Genomic DNA, 19,382 nt, shown 5'->3' on the forward strand with positions numbered 1-19,382 from the left:
AAAACAAGGTGAAATAGTTAATTTGAAGTCACCCAGTAATCCGTGGTAAGGAGAACAGTGAAAATTACGACTACAATCTCTATTGTACGAGACGTTCGATTCTATTGACTATTGCACAGCATTAATCCACGTAGTTCAGGAAGCATTAATTCGCATAGGTACGATAGCAGGTAAGACTGGTTAGAGCCAGCACGACTCGAATATTTAGCCAACTAGTGTGACAAACTATTCACGGAAATCAGCTACTGGCTAGTCCGCCTAAGTAGCGATGGGCTGACTGCTCAGGGTCGCGTTCAGCTTACAACTCTCGTTGAATCTCGTTGAATTTTTAGCACCAGCCTTCTTGGGCATCTGGTGCTTTGGTCAGAGCTTGTGGTATTGTTCTTTAGAGCTTGTCGATGATGTCCGTCTTTGACAGAAAGGTAACTAGTTTCTCAGCTGGAAAATCATCTCTTAGTAGGGTTGTACCACAAACCCGGACGGCGTCTTTACCGCTGGAAATTACTGATGAATTTTGCGAAGTTGAGCTGACTTGCAGAATCCAGTTGAAGAAAAATGAAAACGTTCTGAATGAGTCTGTTGCTTCCGAGCTGGAAGAAACGTTCTCCCGTGCTGAATCGTCTCTGTTTGCTGCTTGTCGTCAAAAGCCTTTTAAAGTCCCAAGAGCTTTAGCTGGAGCTATCGATGAAGGTGCTTTTCTATTGAAATATATGACTAACGAAAAACCTCAAATGATGAATGCGTTTACTTAGCAAAATGCGTTTATTTATCAACAATATATGAACTTTATGATACGTAACTTTTGAATATTTCACAGTCTTATCCAAACCAATCGTCGAATCTTTGAACATCATCACCGAAGACGTCTTGGACGCTCAGGCTGCGGAGCACGATGAAAGTTCTTCGTTGATCAGTACTTGTTGCGAAGAGACTCAAGTTCTTGAAGAAGAGACCCAAGTTCTTACTAAATCTTCAGATGATGGTGAATTATTTATTGTGCCTAAAGACATTTTACATTATTTAAATTCGATGGTACCAGGATATTTCGATTAAATACATTTTATCAAACTTGTTTTACATGAAAAAATAACAGCAAATCTGATGCAATTAATTAGATATTAAAACGAGATTGAAATTTCATGCCACAGTGCGAAACTATCCTTTTTGTTATTTCGCAGATGCTGCAGTAACTCCATTGGACAACACTTCGAAAGTGAGCAGTAGTGAAGTAATGCTTTGGCTCACACTATTTGGACTTGCATTACTAGCGTCTACGATAGTTGGTTTGATAATTACCTTAACATTCTTTGGGTGCAGATTTCTCTTTAATGTTTCGCAACATAACAACACACGTTCCGTAAAAAATAAAAATCGGAACGATAGTGCTTGTGATCATATTCTCAACTACCAAGAACCATTGTCAAAGTCATCAGTTGCGGAGGTTCATGGGCATCTCCTCCCGTACCCCAGTCGTCCACCCCCGAGCTTACCACGCGAATATAAAGATCTGCTAACACCTGAAAAGAGGGCGTCACTCGCTGGACACCACTACGATTATCCGAGTTTGTCTGCAGTTACACTCATGCCGGCTTCGCAATACCCACGTGCGTGTAAATTTGATGGTTATATGATTCCCAAATCTGCCTGCGGGCAAATGGTATAAAGAATTAAAAACTTACACACCAGATAGAGCATCCGTAATTGATTTTTCAGGCTTGCAGTCACACAAACAACAGGCAAATCGTAAGGCACTTCCTGCATGCAAGGCAGTTGGTAAAGTGCAGATAATAAAATATTTAAACACATTCTTAAGTTGTATTTTGTACATTCATGTTCCTCGTTATGAAAATAAGAGCTTTGATTTGTTTTTCTTCTGAATTTAATTTAGCTGATAATTAGTACAGGCTTTATATCGTTCAAACACAGCGATTTAACGTTGTAACAACTACATTTTAACCATTGGAAGAAACGTTTTTTCTGTGTTTACATTTCTAGAGTAATATCTGAGCAAATATACAATTGATTATTTTTGTTAATACAAGTTTTCCATTCAACTGATTCGACTTTTTATATGGTTTCTGTCCCGTTAATTAGAGATTCTATATTTTTTCAATAGATTTAATTGTGTAAATTTATATATGAAGACATATTGAATTTAGCTCGTCTATGAATATTGTGAAGTCCGTTACTTTAAACTGCTAACCCCTACAATGTCGGGAGTATTTTGGGAAGTGGGTCTCTTGCTTTGAGGTTAGCAATATATAGAGGGTAGTAATGTGAATAAGTTGCCTGAGACGACAGCTTGCTTGCTCATTATTGCACAGTTTTATTACAGTTTTTTGGTTCTCCTGAAAAATTTAAATTTTGCATCTTATATGTAGTTCTCCTCCTATGATTTCCAAGCTACAGCTATGAGAAATATACCTTCAAATTTAATAAAAAAATTCTAAAATCCATCCGATAATTTTTCTTATTTCGTTATAGTTTGAATTATATATTGGAAAATTGGGAGGGGGGCGAAAATTGAAAAATTTCGGAAAAGCCCTCTTCCCACCCGAACAAATTAGAAATTGGAAAAAAATGGACGGGATGGTTTCTAGATATGTTCTTTAAAAATCGAAAAATATGTCTCTCAATGCTGTATAGAACGTTTATAAAATGATGAGATACATTTTTAAAGTAGCTACCTAATTTTTGCCGTTTTCTATTAATTTCACGTTTTCTTTTATTTTTTTCGAAAAAGTTACATGAACAAAAATGTCGTAGATTTTTTTTTAAATATGTGTACCAAGCTTCCAAGCGATCCGTCCGTAAATAAAAAAGCTAAAAAAGCCTTGGTGACCGAAGCGATCCCCCCTTAAAAGCGAGCGAAAATTTATTTTAGAATTTTGATTCATGTGTTTTGATTCGTATTAAAATTCATCTTTGCTTCCGTCAATTCACAAAAAGCAGCTTGTAGCGGAGCGTAGCCACGCTTCTACCTTAATTAACACACCTACTACAACACAATTATAACTGGATTGTGCCGAGCTTTCATTGTTACTTAGTCAATTTGTAAATTTTATTAACACTGAAAGGATACCAGCCACTCCTAATAACAAGTGTGGCGATATTATAGAAGGTTGACAAATCAATACAAAAAAAATTATACTCGTTATTTCGGAAATTTGCAATTTTCCAGGTTTAGGTATCAGTGATCATATATTGACCAGTCATAGTATTTCATGATATTTCAAGTCCACTTATTATTATCATTATAGTATAAATGTCAAAATAATGCTTCCATGCAGGAGTTCATATTTTGTTCAAATCTAGCACCGTTCTCCGCTCTTACATGGAATGCTCAATACTTGCCATGCATCACAAATTGCGTATTACTTTAAATTACGGAGTCATTTCTGACTTAAGTTCGGAGAACCTTCGTCGGTTCCTAAAACCTACATTGGCTGCTTTATTAATTTAAAACCTTAAAACTAAATGAAATCATGGAGTTCACTATTTTTATTTATTACAATTATTTTATGACAATGATGATTAATAAATTCGTAAGTTATTTTCAGATTGTTGAGTGTTAATTTTCCTCAGAATATAAATATTTACATTGAAATTTATACGTTTCCGTTGCATTTCTGAACGGAACTTGGAGTTCCGTGCTGTATGTGGGCTTGAAAGTCCATTTCTGTAATGACCACAATTAATTCTAAAATTATCAACTGGGTTGACGCGTTGACGATGGCGGTATACGGGATAGCAGGAATTTTAAATGCAGGGAGAATCTATGGCGAGCAACGCTGACCTAACCTGCTAAATATATTATATATCACGAGTTTCTTCAATTCATTATATAAGTCCCAATATGGTTTACGATCCCGTAAGGCAAGGCACTTATATATCTGAAAAGTTTATTGCTCAAGTTTATTGTCCCCGAATGATCAGTGAAGTTAAGTGCCAGAATTAGCTATTTTTCGGAAGAATGCAATCGTGTTATCAGTTGACCCAGACTCCAACTTTGGTCTGCTTTAACACAAGTCTGTTGTGTAACGAATAGACGATAGAGATTATTGCAATGTACAAAAAATAGTAAATTAATTAGATTCATGCATCTAATCTGTTTAAGCGTTGAGAGATTTTCTAGTTGCGTAAAATGATTTTTCATAATCATAGTTTTATTTTTCCAAAGTACGTCAGGCATTTATATTCATGAACATTTAACTAAACAATTATAGTATGAGAGTTTGTTAAATAATTTAAATTTCCTCGGTATTTAATAAAGGATTTGTGTTATCACACTATGATGCATGCTAATAAACTGATATATTACTTGAGTGAATAAAACAATCGCAGATATTGCATCTTTGGAAACAAAATATAATAACGGTGAAGTATTTCATCAAACGACGTTTATTTGCAATTAAATAATATCTGTGGAGAGCAAGGTAAATGATAAATATCTACGTAAAAACATAAATAGTGAAAATGATGTGTGACTCAATCCCATCTTTGCCTGTCGTGAGTAGGCCGAGGTCACTTCAAAGTAACCGAATTTTGGTCGACGCGCTCATCAACTTTAAATCGCGTACCGGGTCTTTGATTTTTATACCAGGGGCCCCAATATTACATTAAAATTTATATGTTCCATTGCATCTCCGAAACAAACTTGGTGGGATTATATGCCGCGCCAGTGGCAGCGGTAGTAATGCTACAGGCAGGCAGCAAATGAAATAATTGTTGTTTTCACAGGATTCGGTGTTGATTTCTCAGCAACGTCACAACTCTCGTCATTCTCATTGCCATCCTCAACCTTCGTCATCCTCAGAAGAATAATCTGCAATAAGCAATTGTCTAAAAAACGTTGCAACCCCTTCTAAGACGTGACCACATACATACAGCGGCGTAGCCGACTTGTCAGTCCAGTCGCGCCTTCGTCATCACTTGTGTTGCTGAAGTCGGCTTAAACGGTCACGGTTCCGCTCGCTTCCATAGATTTAGTATTAATTCACCTTAGAGAATTAATATGCATATAACTATATCTATAATGGAAGCACCACGATACCTTTTGATCGTGACAAATAGTATCCATCTATCGTGGATACTATTTGATCGTGCACCACGATACTATTTGATCGTTGATTTGATTCGTGATAAATGGAAATAGACCAATTTGATCGTGACGATTCATATGGTTCTATCCATTTACAGCCAAACGGCAACCTGTTCACGTATTTTCAATCATACCTATCCATATTCAAGCTTTACTTTTCACATTTGAGCCACGGATTTGGCGGCATGATACTTTTCTTAAATCATTGTGCCAGTTGTTTTAATGAAATTTGGTTAGTTTCGCTTGTATATCATAGCATCATTCAGATTTAGGCTTGGCTAGAGATTAGTAACCTGATATTTTATTTTCAGTTCCGGTATTTATTATGGTGGCCAGTATGACTAATTCTGATAAAGTGTAACCTTATTTAACGAACATCCAACAAGATTTGTAGGAGTCCCGCGCTCTCATCATAGCTCCATCTTAAATTGCTGTACTGTATGAACGCGGAAATATTCTAGGCAATGTGCACTTAAATTGTGATAAAAATGATCTTGAATTAATAAACATCTCTTTTGAACGGAAAACTGAATACGTGAACAGGTTGCTGATTGTAAATTCCGAAATAACGGATTTAAATAACTCTTAACCCTGCTTTAAATAACTCTTAACCAAGTTTCAACAGTGGTCGAGAGCGGACGCTCGTGTTTTGCGGTCCCAGATTTTCAACTTGTAACTTTTACTGTGCCGTTTTCGGAACTCTTTTTGCATTTTTTTATGTTCCGTGTCAGTGAATGACTGAATTTTCAGTGAAGTCAGTAAAAGAGAGTGCAAATAGAAAAAAAAGCCTATAGTAAAAGTGTTAGTTCCATCTGAAATAACGCGATCTAGAGTCAGCGAGGGTCGTCAAGCGAGGGCAACGAGCACTGCCCCGCCAGCGTAGAACAATAGAGCCCTTGTTTTACAGCCAGGCTTACCTCCCCTACCCTGAACACCTTTTCAGCCGTTGACTAAAAGTCACTTACTCTCAAGTCTGTAACCGAGTTTTACAGCACTTTGGAAACTTTACAAATTTTACTCAACTTGATTCAGTTTTAGCTTGTGCTTTTTTTTAGCTCTTGCATTTCATGATGGCTGGTCAGAGAGGAAAAAATCAAATGAGAAGGCCTCCAGTCCTGTTAAACCGAATTCGAAGATCAAATTGCAAAATGAGCGAGGAGAAATTTGTAAATTTTGCAAGCTGGGATCGCTTAACGTCAATGACGCTACAGTGGCCTGTGATCGTTGCGGGGATACCATCTGCAACATTTGTGCAAAGTTAAGCATCTGGGATGCCTCTCACCCACAGCACAGTGATGGGACAAACATCAGCATCCACTGGTCTATGATAGCTGATGCACTCAATATTTCAGCTAATAACAGTAATAATACATTCTTTTATTAAACAAAGAGAATAGAAGTGAACGAACTTAGCACTCAAAGCACTAGGATATTCTTATTGTTTATTTAGAGCATATGATACTGCCAAGCAACTTTTCCTGCATCTGATACGAAATAATTTGTGAATTTTTCCCGAACATCTGTTGCAATTCTACAACTGTTTCTATGAACAGGAGCAATTATAGTTTCAGGTTGATCATTTGATGCATTCAATTCCATTGATATGCCGTGTCTTTATCAAATTTTTATCTAACAAGTAACAAGAATCACGTTGCGCAAAACCGTAATTGCTTTAGTTATTTCTGCAGCATTATCCATGCTGGTCTCGATGGATTTCGTTAAAAATCTGAATTTTGAAGTCATAATGCCAAAGGTGCATTCTACACAACGCCGAGCTCTTGATAGTCTGTAGTTATATATTTACTTGCTTTCATGCTTTCATCTATGTATTGGCGGGAGCATGGTCTCATTAAGTTAGGAAGCAATGGGTAAGCTGCATCGCCTTGCAACACAAGTGGCGTTTTATCATGACTCATACATAACCTCATGCATCATATAAGGTGTGCATCATATATAACCTCATCTGAACGGATTCCGAAAAAAGACAAAATAAAGTATATATGAGATTTTTAAATTTATCTTTTCTTTCCCTATAAAACTTTCATCAAGGAGAACGGCTGTTAGTCTCTCGCAGACACTCATTTCTACACACTGACTCGCAGTAAGCTGCGCGGTTCAGCGTCTAGTTTGGACACCATACGCGCGGCGCGGCGCCGCTCTGCTTGAAGCGTCAGCCAGCGTACGCGTGAACGCTTTTAGTCTGGCCGTAGCCTTAAGGTCTGTGACTCGTACCAAACCCCCTGTGGTTCGGCTAAGGCGTGTAAGTCAGAGACCAGACTGCGCTAGCGTCTTACAATTGTGTTTCGTATTGGGGAATGAAACACAGTAGGAGTTCTCCTCATTTACTGGAACTTGGTCTGGAGACCAGGTTACGCGCTGTATTACAGATTTGTAAATGATTATGACTACAGGAGTTACTTTATATTGCAATGTCTTAGGTCAGTGCTAATAATATGGATTTGTAGCTAAATCATATTTAACAAAATATCAACTGCAGTTTCTAATTGATAATGATGCTAAAGGCAATAACATGATAATAATGTTGAGTTAGAGTTGATGGGTAACTCTGCTAGAATTCACTTAGGCTAGCAACGTTCCTAGAAAATGAGCTGCGGGGGTAACTGGAGGAAATATATAAACATGGTCACTGCAGACTTTAAATCCTCCAAAACACTGCACGAACAATGCGACATTCCAACAATAAACACAGTCCTCCACCATCAAGCACGCAAACCCCTGTCCACCATAAAAACATATGATCTTCGACTCTTCATCCAACTCGCATTCCCTCGAGACGTCATGGCATGGCAGCATCGGCTATTTAAAAGCTCCAAATTGCATGCACTAGGTACTCTACCTCCACCCCTGTAGAAATAATACACAGCAGACCATGCTGCACCAGGACGGAGTTGTTTTAATCACGTTTGGGTGTAGGCGGTCCCAAAACAACACACACCGTCAAAGATACAAGCACACTGACAGACCGACGTGATTTACCGATACCGATAGTGACTTACAGTAAAGACGTGACCGAAACCCTAGACCATGAATACCAACTAACCAACCCTCTACCTTCTTCCAAGTCTCGAGCGACTCACCAACCTCCTTCATCTTCATCACCATCAGTCATCATTGGCATCATCACCCCCCCCCCTTATTCACCATATTCATCAAGCAAATACAAAAATAAATATGAAATTAAAAATAAAAAAGCGAGAACGTATTTATATATATATATATATAGAACCACCACCCTAACAAAGCCTTGACGGCTTTCCAAACCCTTCCCCAACCCCAAACAACCCCAACCACTTGTAATCGACCAAATCATGCGCAATGCGACTTTCCATCTTCTAATGTCTTTTCCATTTCTCCTTCCACTTTCTGGACACTCTGCGTCACCTGTTGTTCTCTTCCACTCTTTCCTAGTGGCACTGCAACAAAATATAGAATTTCGTGTATCGACTTGACATTTGTACGAGAGTGAGTAGGGTCAATTCGTGACTCCCAGCCGAATCGCCTTGAGCGTTCGTTTGTTTTTTCGTTTAATGTCATGTTGATTGATGTCAAAATTTTATATATTTCAAATAAAAAAGTTCCTGTGATGTCCACCACAATCGTAATATTTTCCGTATTCTAAATGTATATCGATGATATACAACTTTTTCCGCGCTGAGCAGACGAGCTCAAGGCGCCGCTCATCGAGGAGGTCCAAGACACGGCCACGTGTGATGCCCCGGACCTGGAGGAGCACCTCCAGCTGTGCTGGTACCACGGCACCGAGAGGCTCTTGTGTCAGGTACTGCCGTCTGATGAGGCTGGTACTATTTATTAGCCGAGGACTTCGGTGTCAGATGCTGTCGTCTGGAGAGACTGGTAGTATTTCTTAGCCGAGGACTTCTATGTCAAATACTATCGTCTGAAGAGACTGGTACTTTTTCTTGGTCGAGGATTTCTGTGTCAGGTACTGTCGACTGAAGAGACTGGTACTTTTTCTTAGCCGAGGACTTCTGTGCTAGGTACTGCCGACTGAAGAGACTGGTACTTTTTCTCAGCCGAAGACTTTTGTGTTAGGTACTGTCGTATGAAGAGACTGGTCCTTTTTCTTAGTCGAGGACTTCTGTGCCAGGTACTGCCGGCTGAAGAGACTGGTACTTTTTCCTAGACGAGGACTTCTGTGCCAGGTACTGTCGGCTGAAGAGACTGATACTTTTTGTTAGCCGAGGATTTCTGTGTCAGGAACTGTTGACTGAAGAGGCTGATACTTTTTCTTAGCCGGAGACTTTCTTGTCAGGTACTAGGTATGCTATTCAAAAACATAAGTGAGGTAATAATTAAATTGAACACTATTATCAAAGTCAATGCGTTCGATCGGTTTACAATACGCTTATTAATTAGACGTTCGAAACATCCACCGAGGAGATGACTGACATTGATATACATTTTCTTCTAAATCCTGAAATTCCAATTTCGATGGATTGGTAGCCTTACATAACTAATGTAGATTATGGTAAGTAAAAGCCTGCATATGGTATTTTGCAAAGTATAAATGTCCATGCTAGTAAATCAGGCATCATTCAGGTAAAAATTTTCCTACCGCACGTGTTATAATAGCTTATTGATTTCTACTTATTTTGTTTTTCTAAATTTTAGCTCCCTAATAAATCCCTACTTCATTCATCTGGAATAATTTTCGTAAAAAACTCCCTTAGCACCCATTAAATAATATTTTTCTCCCGAATATTTCAAGCGATGCTCTAGTTCAACTGAACTGATATTCAGTGTAATCATGTCTTCCCTCGCTCGTAGGATAATCAAACTGAGTTGATCACGAGGCCACAAACCCGGACGGCGTCTTTACCGCTGGAAATTACTGATGAATTTTGCGAAGTTGAGCTGACTTGCAGAATCCAGTTGAAGAAAAATGAAAACGTTCTGAATGAGTCTGTTGCTTCCGTGCTGGAAGAAACGTTCTCCCGTGCTCAATCGTCTATATTTGCTGCTTGTCGTCAAAAGCCTTTTAAAGTACCACGAGCTTTAGCTGGAGCTATCGATGAAGGTGCTTTTCTATTGAAATATATGACTAACGAAAAACCTTATATGATGAATGCGTTTATTTAGCAACATGCGTTTATTTATCAACAATATATGAACTTTATGATATGTAAATTTTGAATATTTCAGTCTTATCCAAACCAATCGTCGAATCTTTGAACATCATCACCGAAGATGTCTTGGACGCTCAGGCTGCGGAGCTCGATGAAAGTTCTTCGTTGATCAGTACTTGTTGCGAAGAGACTCAAGTTCTTGAAGAAGAGACCCAAGTTCTTATTAAATCTTCAGATGATGGTGAATTATTTATTGTGCCTAAAGACATTTTACATTATTTAAATTTGATGGTACCAGGATATTTCGATTAAATACATTTATCAAACTTGTTTTACATGAAAAAATAACAGCAAATCTGATACAATTAATTAGATATTGAAACAAGATTGAAATTTCATGCCACAGTGCGAAACTATCCTTTTTGTTATTTCTCAGATGCTGCAGTAACTCCATTGGAAACCACTTCGAAAGTGAGCAGTAGTGAAGTAATGCTTTGGCTCACACTATTTGGGCTTGCATTACTAGCGTCTGCGATCGTTGGTTTGATAATTACCTTAACATTCTTTGGGTGCAGATTTCTCTTTAATGTTTCGCAACATAACAACACACGTTCCGTAAAAAATAAAAATCGAAACGATAGTGCTTGTGATCATATTCTCAGCTTCCAAGAACCATTGTCAAAGTCATCAGTTGCGGAGGTACGTGGGCATCTCCTCCCGTACCCCAGTCGTCCACCCCCGAGCTTACCACGCGAATATGAAGACATACTAACACCTGAAAAGAGGGCGTCACTCGCTGGACACCATTACGATTATCCGAGTTTGTCTGCAGTTACACTCATGCCGACTTCGCAATACCCACGTGCGTGTAACTTTGATGGTTATTTGATACCCAAATCAGCCTGCGGATAAATGGTATAAAGAATGAAAAACTTACACACCGGATAGAGCATCCATAATTGATTTTTCAGGCTTGCAGTCACACAAACAACAAACAAATCGTATATAAGGCACGGCCTGCAAGGCAGTTGGCAAAACGAAGATAAAAATCTTTAAACACATTTCTTTCTAGGTACAAGTTTATTTTGTACATTTATATTCCTCGATATGAAAATAAGAGCTTTGATTTGTTTATCCTCTGAATTTAATTTAGCTGATAATTAGTGCCGGCTTTCTGTCGTTAAAACACAGTGATTTAAAGTTGTAACATATATATTTTAATCATGGGTAGAAATGTTTTTTCTGTGTTTAATTTTCTAGATTAATATCTGAACAAATGAACCATGAAGATATTTTTTTCATACAAGTTTTCAATTCAACTGATTCGACTTTTTATATGGCTTCCGTCCCGTTAATTAAAGATTCTGTATTTTTTCAAGATTCAATTATATATATTTATAAATCAATACTTATTAAATTTAGCTCATCTATGAATATTCTGAAGTCCGTTACTTTAAACTGCAAACCTCTACAATGTTGAGAGTAGTTTGGGAAGTGGGTCTCTTGCTTTGAGGTTAGCAATATATAGAGGGTATATAGTAATGTGAATAAGTTACCTGAGACGACAGCTTGCTCGCTCATCATTGCCAAGGTAATGGTGACTCTATATAAGGAAAACAAAACTTCGATTGTTCATAATACTATCATGCAAGAAGTTTTCTCCTGTGTTAGCGTATAAAAAACTATATAGATACAATTTGTCTCTGAAATTGTTTCTATGTGAGTAGATGAGTTTCAAGAAGGTGCTTGATTTATCAATATTCGATTTGATTTGACTTAATGGTTGTACATATAATAATATCAGCTCTAAGGTTTACTATTTCATTTAGCTATGTAAAATTTATGCATCTTAATTAGCATTTTGCTACATTAATGCATGATATGTCACTTTTATATGGTTCCGATCAATTTTGAAGCTCCTTAAATGAGCAATAATTGAGAATTTAATTTTTTGCGATTTAAGCAAATAAGTGATATAAATTCATGAGCAATAATTGCTTGTAGCAATATCGAAGGCCTTTGTGTCTCATTACGTGCTGGATCAGACCTGTCTTTCTGCAAGAAATTATTGAATTTAGATTCTTCTCTTGCGTATTAAAATTCAACGTTGCTTCAATCAAATTCAGAAAAAGGCAGCGTGTGGAGGAGCGTAACCACGCATCTACCTTAACATACCAACTACAACTCAGTTTTAACTGGGTTGTGCCGAGCTTTCCTGCTTATACTTAGTCAATTTGTAACTCTTACTAACACTGAAAGGAGACCAGCCACTCCTAATAACAAGCGTGGCGATATTATAGAAGGTTGACAAATTAATACAATTAAATTGATTCATGTTACTATCTGAAATTTGCAATTTTTCTGGTTTGAGTATCAGTGATCAAATATTGACCAGTCATAGTATTTCATGATATTTTAAGTCCACTTATTGTTTTCATTGTACTATAAAGGCCAAAATGATGGTGCCAGAAGTTTCTATTTTGTTCAAATCTAGCACCGATCTTTCATGAAATATTCAATACTTGCCCCACTGCACAATAAATTGCGTATTACTTAAAATAACAGTCATTTTCGCTTTCAGGTCGGAAAACCTTCACAGGTTCTTTAAACCTTCATTGGCCGATTAATTAAGTTTTGAAGCCTTGAAACTTAATAAAACGAAGGCGGGTACTATTTTATTCATTACCATTATCTTACGAGAATGATGATTGAAAATCTAAAAGTTATTTTTGAATTGTTGAGTGTTAATTTTCCTCAGAATATAAATATTTACATCAAAATTTGCAGGTTTGCATTAAATTTCCAAACAGGATGCGGAGTTCCGGCTGAATGTGGGCTTGAAAGTCCGCTTCTGTAATCACCATACTTAGTTCTAAGATTATCAACTGGGTTGACGCGTTGATGATGGCGGTATTCGGGATAGCAGGAATCTTGAATGCAGGGAGAATCTATGGTGAGCAACGCTGAGCTAACCTGCTAGTATACATTTGCCAGAGACAAAGGTATTTTTGCACATCAGTGATGTATTCTCGGGGAATTCTCGATGAGGAGACACACCTGGACGTTGCTTGTCTACAATGCAATTGAACGTAATTACAGGCGTTAGTTGTTTCGGTAAATATGTGCTACGACATTTTTTAGATAACACAAACAACAAGCCTATATTTTTTGAAAACTGGTGAAGGGTGACATATCCGCGCATGCATAGTTATTTTCTTAATTGGAGGTGACATTTCCTTGTAAACATAGCTATATTATTGATAACTATTCACCAGTTTTGTATCTAGACCGCATAATTTTGTTCGCTATGTTTGTAGATTAAAAAGCACATTCGAAGAAATTTCAATATGTATGTAACCCACGATTAAAAAATTGAAAAAATTAATAAGTAATTATAATTTCAATGTTTTTTTGGAGAGATTTTGATCCTCATAACACAAAACAATCAATTGTGTACAACTCCAAAATTAGGACTCGAAAAGTTCTTCAGAATAATTTCAAAGTTCTGAAACTTGGGGTAGTTCATCTCTGGCTGGAGTTCTGTCCTTAGAGAAGAGGGCTGCATCTATTGTCAGGGTGCAAGCTTAGGGCACCGCATGAAGAGGCTGGGGCAGGCTTGGGGCACCGCATATGACGATGTTGGTGCAATCGGTATCGGCAGGAATTATATAGAAATAAGTATACTCAATAAGTTAATGCACATATCTGAGCATAGACCAATAACTTCCATAACTCCCAACAAAAAAGCTAGACTGAAAAATTTTGAAGGGTTATTATATTGCATGACTCTAATTAATGTAATCTTGCGAATCTGAAATGCTATTAAACTCCCATTAAAATTGTAAAGAATATTTTTTTCGTTAAGTGCATATGGTGAATAGGTTCGCATCCACTTTCTAACAATTTATTATGTGCCAATATATTTGCGAATTGAATTGTTATGTTGAAATGGATCAAAAAGTAATATTACTGTTGCAGGAATATATCAAAGTTTGCATCCTTAATCTCGGGCATTTGATAAAAACAAAGAGAAAATACTGTTCCGCACTTTGTTAATATTTAAATTTTTCAAGCCATCCTTAACCCAAGTGAATCACACATAATCCTGTCAGAATTGCCTTCATTGTTGGGACGAGCGAGTGTCTTGAAAAGTGTGTACGTCTCTTGACGAGCTTATCTTCGAGCGATAAGCTCATTGCTTGAAAAATATTATCTATTTTGTTCGAGTTAGTATCGCATACATATAAAATAACCGACGATTGTATCAGCTTTAGAAATTTTAATATCTGCCTTGCCTTGAAAATAAAGCATTATCAGTTGGAGGTTTAGATTAGATTTGACTTCAGTTATCACGCAACCTATGAGTTATAGAATAAATCGTTCAGTTAAACACTATAGACATAAGATTTTATTTCCACGATTTTCAGCTAAATTAATTGATCTGGTACAATAATTGCATTGACGCACCCTGCACAGTGATGAGCATGGCTTTGGAAGATGGCACCGTTACAGGTCCAAATCTCTTAGGTCAAAGCCTGACCTTCGTCTGCTCAATCAAAGCTAGGTGAATTTACTGCTGCACCATCAGCCCTGCAGTCGGTTTTTATTTACTGCTGCACCATCAGCCCTTCAGACGTTTATTCATGTACTGCTGCAGCATCAGCCCTGGAGCCGGTTATTCGTTTACTGTCGCACCATCAGCCTTGCAGACGGTTATTCACAATATTTATGTGATCATTGTTTTATAAATTAGGTTATTTGATCATGAAGGACTCGTAATGAATGCATTATTCCATCATAACCAAATTTGGTAATCAATTCAGCTCATGTGAATGTATCATCGCAGTTCATGATCTGTCAAGCGAGCTATCCTGGTCTGACAAGGACACGAGGCGCGAGTTGGGCGATCAGCCGCCGCTGATGCGGGACGACTTCCTCCAGCAGCGACAACTGCGGCTGCCTCACTTCGACGAAGGGGACTGCAGCAAAAAACTCAACCGCAGTTATGGCGGCACCGATCAACTATGGGATTAAAATATAAGACTTAACTTGGATTGTCTTGCTGCCTAATTACGAATAATACTCGCAAAATCCCAATCCGCAATGCAGAAACTCTTGAAAACAAAGTCAACAATAATAGTTCTGAACAACTCGTACCGCACTAGGACTATATGCGAACGTTTGTTAATTTTTCGGAAATCCAAAATCCCCTGAACATATGCGTTTTAGAGATAAAAACGAAACCAAGTAATAGCTGAATTTCAATTCTAATTCTTTGACAATATGTATAAACATTTGATTTATGACTAATTATTTTATTTTTGCTCGAAATGCCCTCATTTCTCTTTCGTATTCGTGCTTAATAAAATCTTTTGTTTCCGTCGTTCATTTCTGCACCGAATGAGTGTTACGACTCTCTTCTGCACCGTATCAGTGTAATACGACTCTCTTCTGCACCGTATGAGTGTAATCCGACTCTCTTCTGCACCGTATGAGTGTCATACTATTCTCTTCTGCACCGTATACGGTTAAAGCAAGCTAAAGGCAAAGAAGGAAGCCTACAAGCGTTATTTACGAACTCGTAGCGATGCTGAGTATAACCTGTATGCAAGAGCTCGAAATCAAGCTAAAAAGCTTGTTGCACCGCAGTCAAACATTTTGAAAAAGACGTTGCCAAAAACTCGAAAAAGAACCCGAAAGCCTTCTTCTTGTATGCTAGTTCGAAGTGTAATACAAGGGACGGTATTGCTGATTTTAATGTAAATCAACGGAAGATATCTTCTGAGGAGGGAAAGGCCAATGTTCTAAATCAGTTCTTTAGCAGCGTCTTCATAGATAAGGACTTGAACAGTATTCCAGCTATTGAGGAGCGACCAGTGGACTCGAAGTTAACTAGTTTTGAGATACATGAAGAGGAGGTTCTCAAGCGCCTGGTCTCCCTGAATCCCAACAAGTCATCTGGATCAGACGGTTTCCCTCATAGATTACTCAACGAATTAGCAACCGTCCTGGCCGGCCCTTTAACAGTATTCTTTCGAAAAACCTTAAGGTGGTGCTTGAGAGCCGCGAGCTCTCAGGCAGGCTTGGCTGAATCCCTATGAGAATCTATCACTACCTATAGTCATTATAACTCCGCTCGTAAATGAAATATCAATCTGAATTTTGCCATGCTCATTCAGCTATTTATTTACAATTTCTCTACTGTAACAAAAAATATGTATATTTTGTCTAGCATTAGTTACGATAGAGGAAAATGTTGTTCATCGCTCAATCAATGTTCATTATACTATATGCGACTTACCTAATTTTGTGAGACACAAGGATCCCAGCAGGCATCTGACGTTGAAACAACGTTGATTATTGGTTGATTTCAGGTTGAAATGTTGAACAACCAAAATTAAACGTCATATCAACGTCGAAATCTGACAAATACTAGAAGGGACGTAAAACAACCTTATTCCAACGTTGAAATAACGTCGATATTGGTAATAGAATTCAACGTTGCAGCAACGTCGTAGTAGCAACATCGATTCAACGTTGCATTGTAACGTCAGTACGACGTTGCACGAAAGATGTTGCTTCAATTTTCATTCTAAACCTCCTTTCACCCCAATATCAATGTCGTAATGTGTAATTGATTCAACGTCGATTCAACCATAAAATTCAACGTTGCAGCAACGTCGTAGTAGCAACATCGATTCAACGTTGAATTGTAACGTCAGTACGACGTTGCATGAAAGATGTTGCTTCAATTTTCATTCTAAACCTCCTTTCACCCCGATCTTAATGTCGTAATGCGTAGTTGATTCAACCACCGAATGCCTGCTGGGATGTAGCACTATTTATTCTCTATTGATCGGTATTAAAGACATATCTAAATCAACCTCTATTTTGTAAATATTTTGTAACAAAATGTTTTTTCATTACTGCTAAATCGGAGATTTCACATTTTCTTTGGAAGCCGCAGTTCTCATGAAGGAGTTGGGGAAAAAATGAGGGGAAACACACCTCGTAAATTACCCGCCTGTCACACTTGTGGTGAAGGGGAGCACAATAAGGGGCGAGTAATAATGGTTGGCCAGTGGTCTGGCCTCGGCCAGTTAGTTTTAGTCACCGCAGGCCATTCCTCGGCCACCTAAGAGACGACCGCAGCCCCTTAGATGGGTGCTGGCTCAGGTATCATATTACAAAGGCAACAAGCTCGAGCGCAGCAACTTGCCGATCAGAACACAGAACAAGGGTTCCACATCCTTGTCGCGAATTTCTCGCTCACGGACTTCGCCGCACTGTGACTACAGGCCTTAATCGGAGGGACTTTGCCGGCCGACTGGAAAGAAGCCCAAGCGACACCCCTGTTCAAAAAAGGTGACAGAAGTAACCCAGGCAACTACCGTCCTGTAAGCAGAGCTGGGCAGTAGCGCGCTACATTTTCAGTAGCGGTAGCGGTAGCGGCACTACATTTACGGCAATGTAGCTGTAGCGGTAGCGCCCGCTACATATTTAAGTAGCGATACGAGGTTTTGCCGCTACAGCGCTACCGCTACATTTATAGCTAAAGCCTATAGATTTTACTTAAGGGGGGGTATACCCTCCGGAAAAACTTCCACATTTACTAACAGATCTTTCTGAAATTTCACACATATATGTAAAACCAAATTACAAGAACATTTTGTTCGTATGATTTTTTCGGAAAAATTAATAGAAAACGTGAAATTTATAGAAAACGGACAAAAAGGGGTACTGCAGAGACCTAGGGTTTTCAAGCTACAACATTCAGACGCATACCATTCGATGCGTAAAGACCATACCTATCGAGTTATCGAGCCTCTTTTCGATTTTTGCCTTAAATTTTTTACACGCATTTTTCCGTTTTCTTCTCATTTTCTTCAAATTTTCCCTCCTCCCCCTCATTTTGAATCCAAACAATGCACAAATCTAAAAAAGGCACGATAACTCGATAGGTATGGTCCTTACGAATCGAATGGTATATGTCTCATAGCTGTAGCTTCAAAACTCTAGGAGGAGATAGGTTTGCCGTGGCAATAAGTGTGAAGAATGTTCAGGAGAGCGCGACAAAGCCCCGAGCGCATCGCAATAGGCACTCAATGTTGTAAAGATACAAAACAAAACTTTATAGGAGATTGATTCCAGTCAAGGATGGTGGGAGTGACTGCATGCACACCTCCTCATACGACGCCAGGCGGGGGTTAACTAAGGTGCACCTCAAGCCGACACTCTATTTAAAGTGCTCGCAGCGAATTTCCTCCTATTCTATTTGTTAAAGAACTCCCCCACCCCCCCCCTTTCATGATCTGTCGTGAACGCATAAATCAACGTACAGAGATGGTAATGGTACCATTGGATAGGGCAGAGTGTCAGCTTTAAGATGAGACTAAAAACCGGAAAATCCAAATCCGAAAACTTTAGGGTAGACGCCCCCCTTAAGTTGTTACCAGCTACCACTTACAGGTATTTTTTCATGTTTCTGTTTGCTTACAGTTATTTTTACAGTTATTTTTATGTTTCACCTTCCCTAATCCCTACATAGATGTCTACTTGAATCTATATATAAAAAATCAGTCTTTTTATTTGTATATATATGTGGTTACATTTTGAGATTGGTAGATTAAAGTAGACATCCATGTAGGGAAGGTAAAACATAAAAAAAGTAAATAACTAACTTCTATTTACTGTGTCTAACCACAGTAACCAGTACTAGTTTGGTTAGGTTAATTGCAATAAAGTTGAATTGATATGTTTTGAAAATGTTTTATTCTCATTTAATGTTTATGAGTAAATCCCAATAGCAGAACAATAAATATTAAGAGATTACTAATAATTTTGGCCATTGTAGCGGCTAATGTAGCGCGCTACATTTTACTGTAGCGGTAGCGGTAGCGCCCGTTACAATCTAGTGGATGTAGCGGTAGCGGTAGCGCCCGCTACATTTAGAGCATGTAGCGGTAGCGGTAGCGCCCGCTACATTTAGAGCATGTAGCGGTAGCGGTAGCGGCGCTACATTTCAAAGTAGCGCTGCCAAGCTCTGCCTGTAAGTCTCACAAGTGTTGTGTGTTAAGTGATGGAATCGGTTATGAGGGATAGGATTATCGATCGCTTGACTGTTAACCATCTTCTATCAGACTGTCAGCATGGCTTTATTGCTGGCAGATCAT

At 38.4% G+C, this 19,382-nt stretch overlaps 2 protein-coding genes across 2 annotated transcripts; both read left to right on the plus strand.

Moving 5' to 3' along the window:
* Window positions 1-401: 401 nt before the first annotated feature.
* On the plus strand, window positions 402-2,449 carry LOC125178763. Its single transcript, XM_047883290.1, has 3 exons — window positions 402-690; window positions 818-982; window positions 1,179-2,449. The coding sequence occupies exons 1-3, from the start codon at window positions 402-404 to the stop codon at window positions 1,661-1,663; spliced, it is 939 nt and encodes a 312-aa protein (XP_047739246.1). The 3' UTR covers window positions 1,664-2,449.
* A 4,516-nt stretch (window positions 2,450-6,965) lies between these two features.
* LOC108670934 lies at window positions 6,966-11,421 on the plus strand. The gene is made up of 5 exons (XM_018158426.2): window positions 6,966-6,969; window positions 8,782-8,900; window positions 9,911-10,160; window positions 10,286-10,450; window positions 10,646-11,421. The coding sequence occupies exons 1-5, from the start codon at window positions 6,966-6,968 to the stop codon at window positions 11,119-11,121; spliced, it is 1,014 nt and encodes a 337-aa protein (XP_018013915.1). The 3' UTR covers window positions 11,122-11,421.
* The last annotated feature ends 7,961 nt before the right edge of the window (window positions 11,422-19,382 follow it).

Source organism: Hyalella azteca, unplaced genomic scaffold, assembly GCF_000764305.2.
Source record: "Hyalella azteca isolate HAZT.00-mixed unplaced genomic scaffold, Hazt_2.0.2 contig12538, whole genome shotgun sequence".
Lineage (NCBI taxonomy): Eukaryota > Metazoa > Arthropoda > Malacostraca > Amphipoda > Hyalellidae > Hyalella > Hyalella azteca.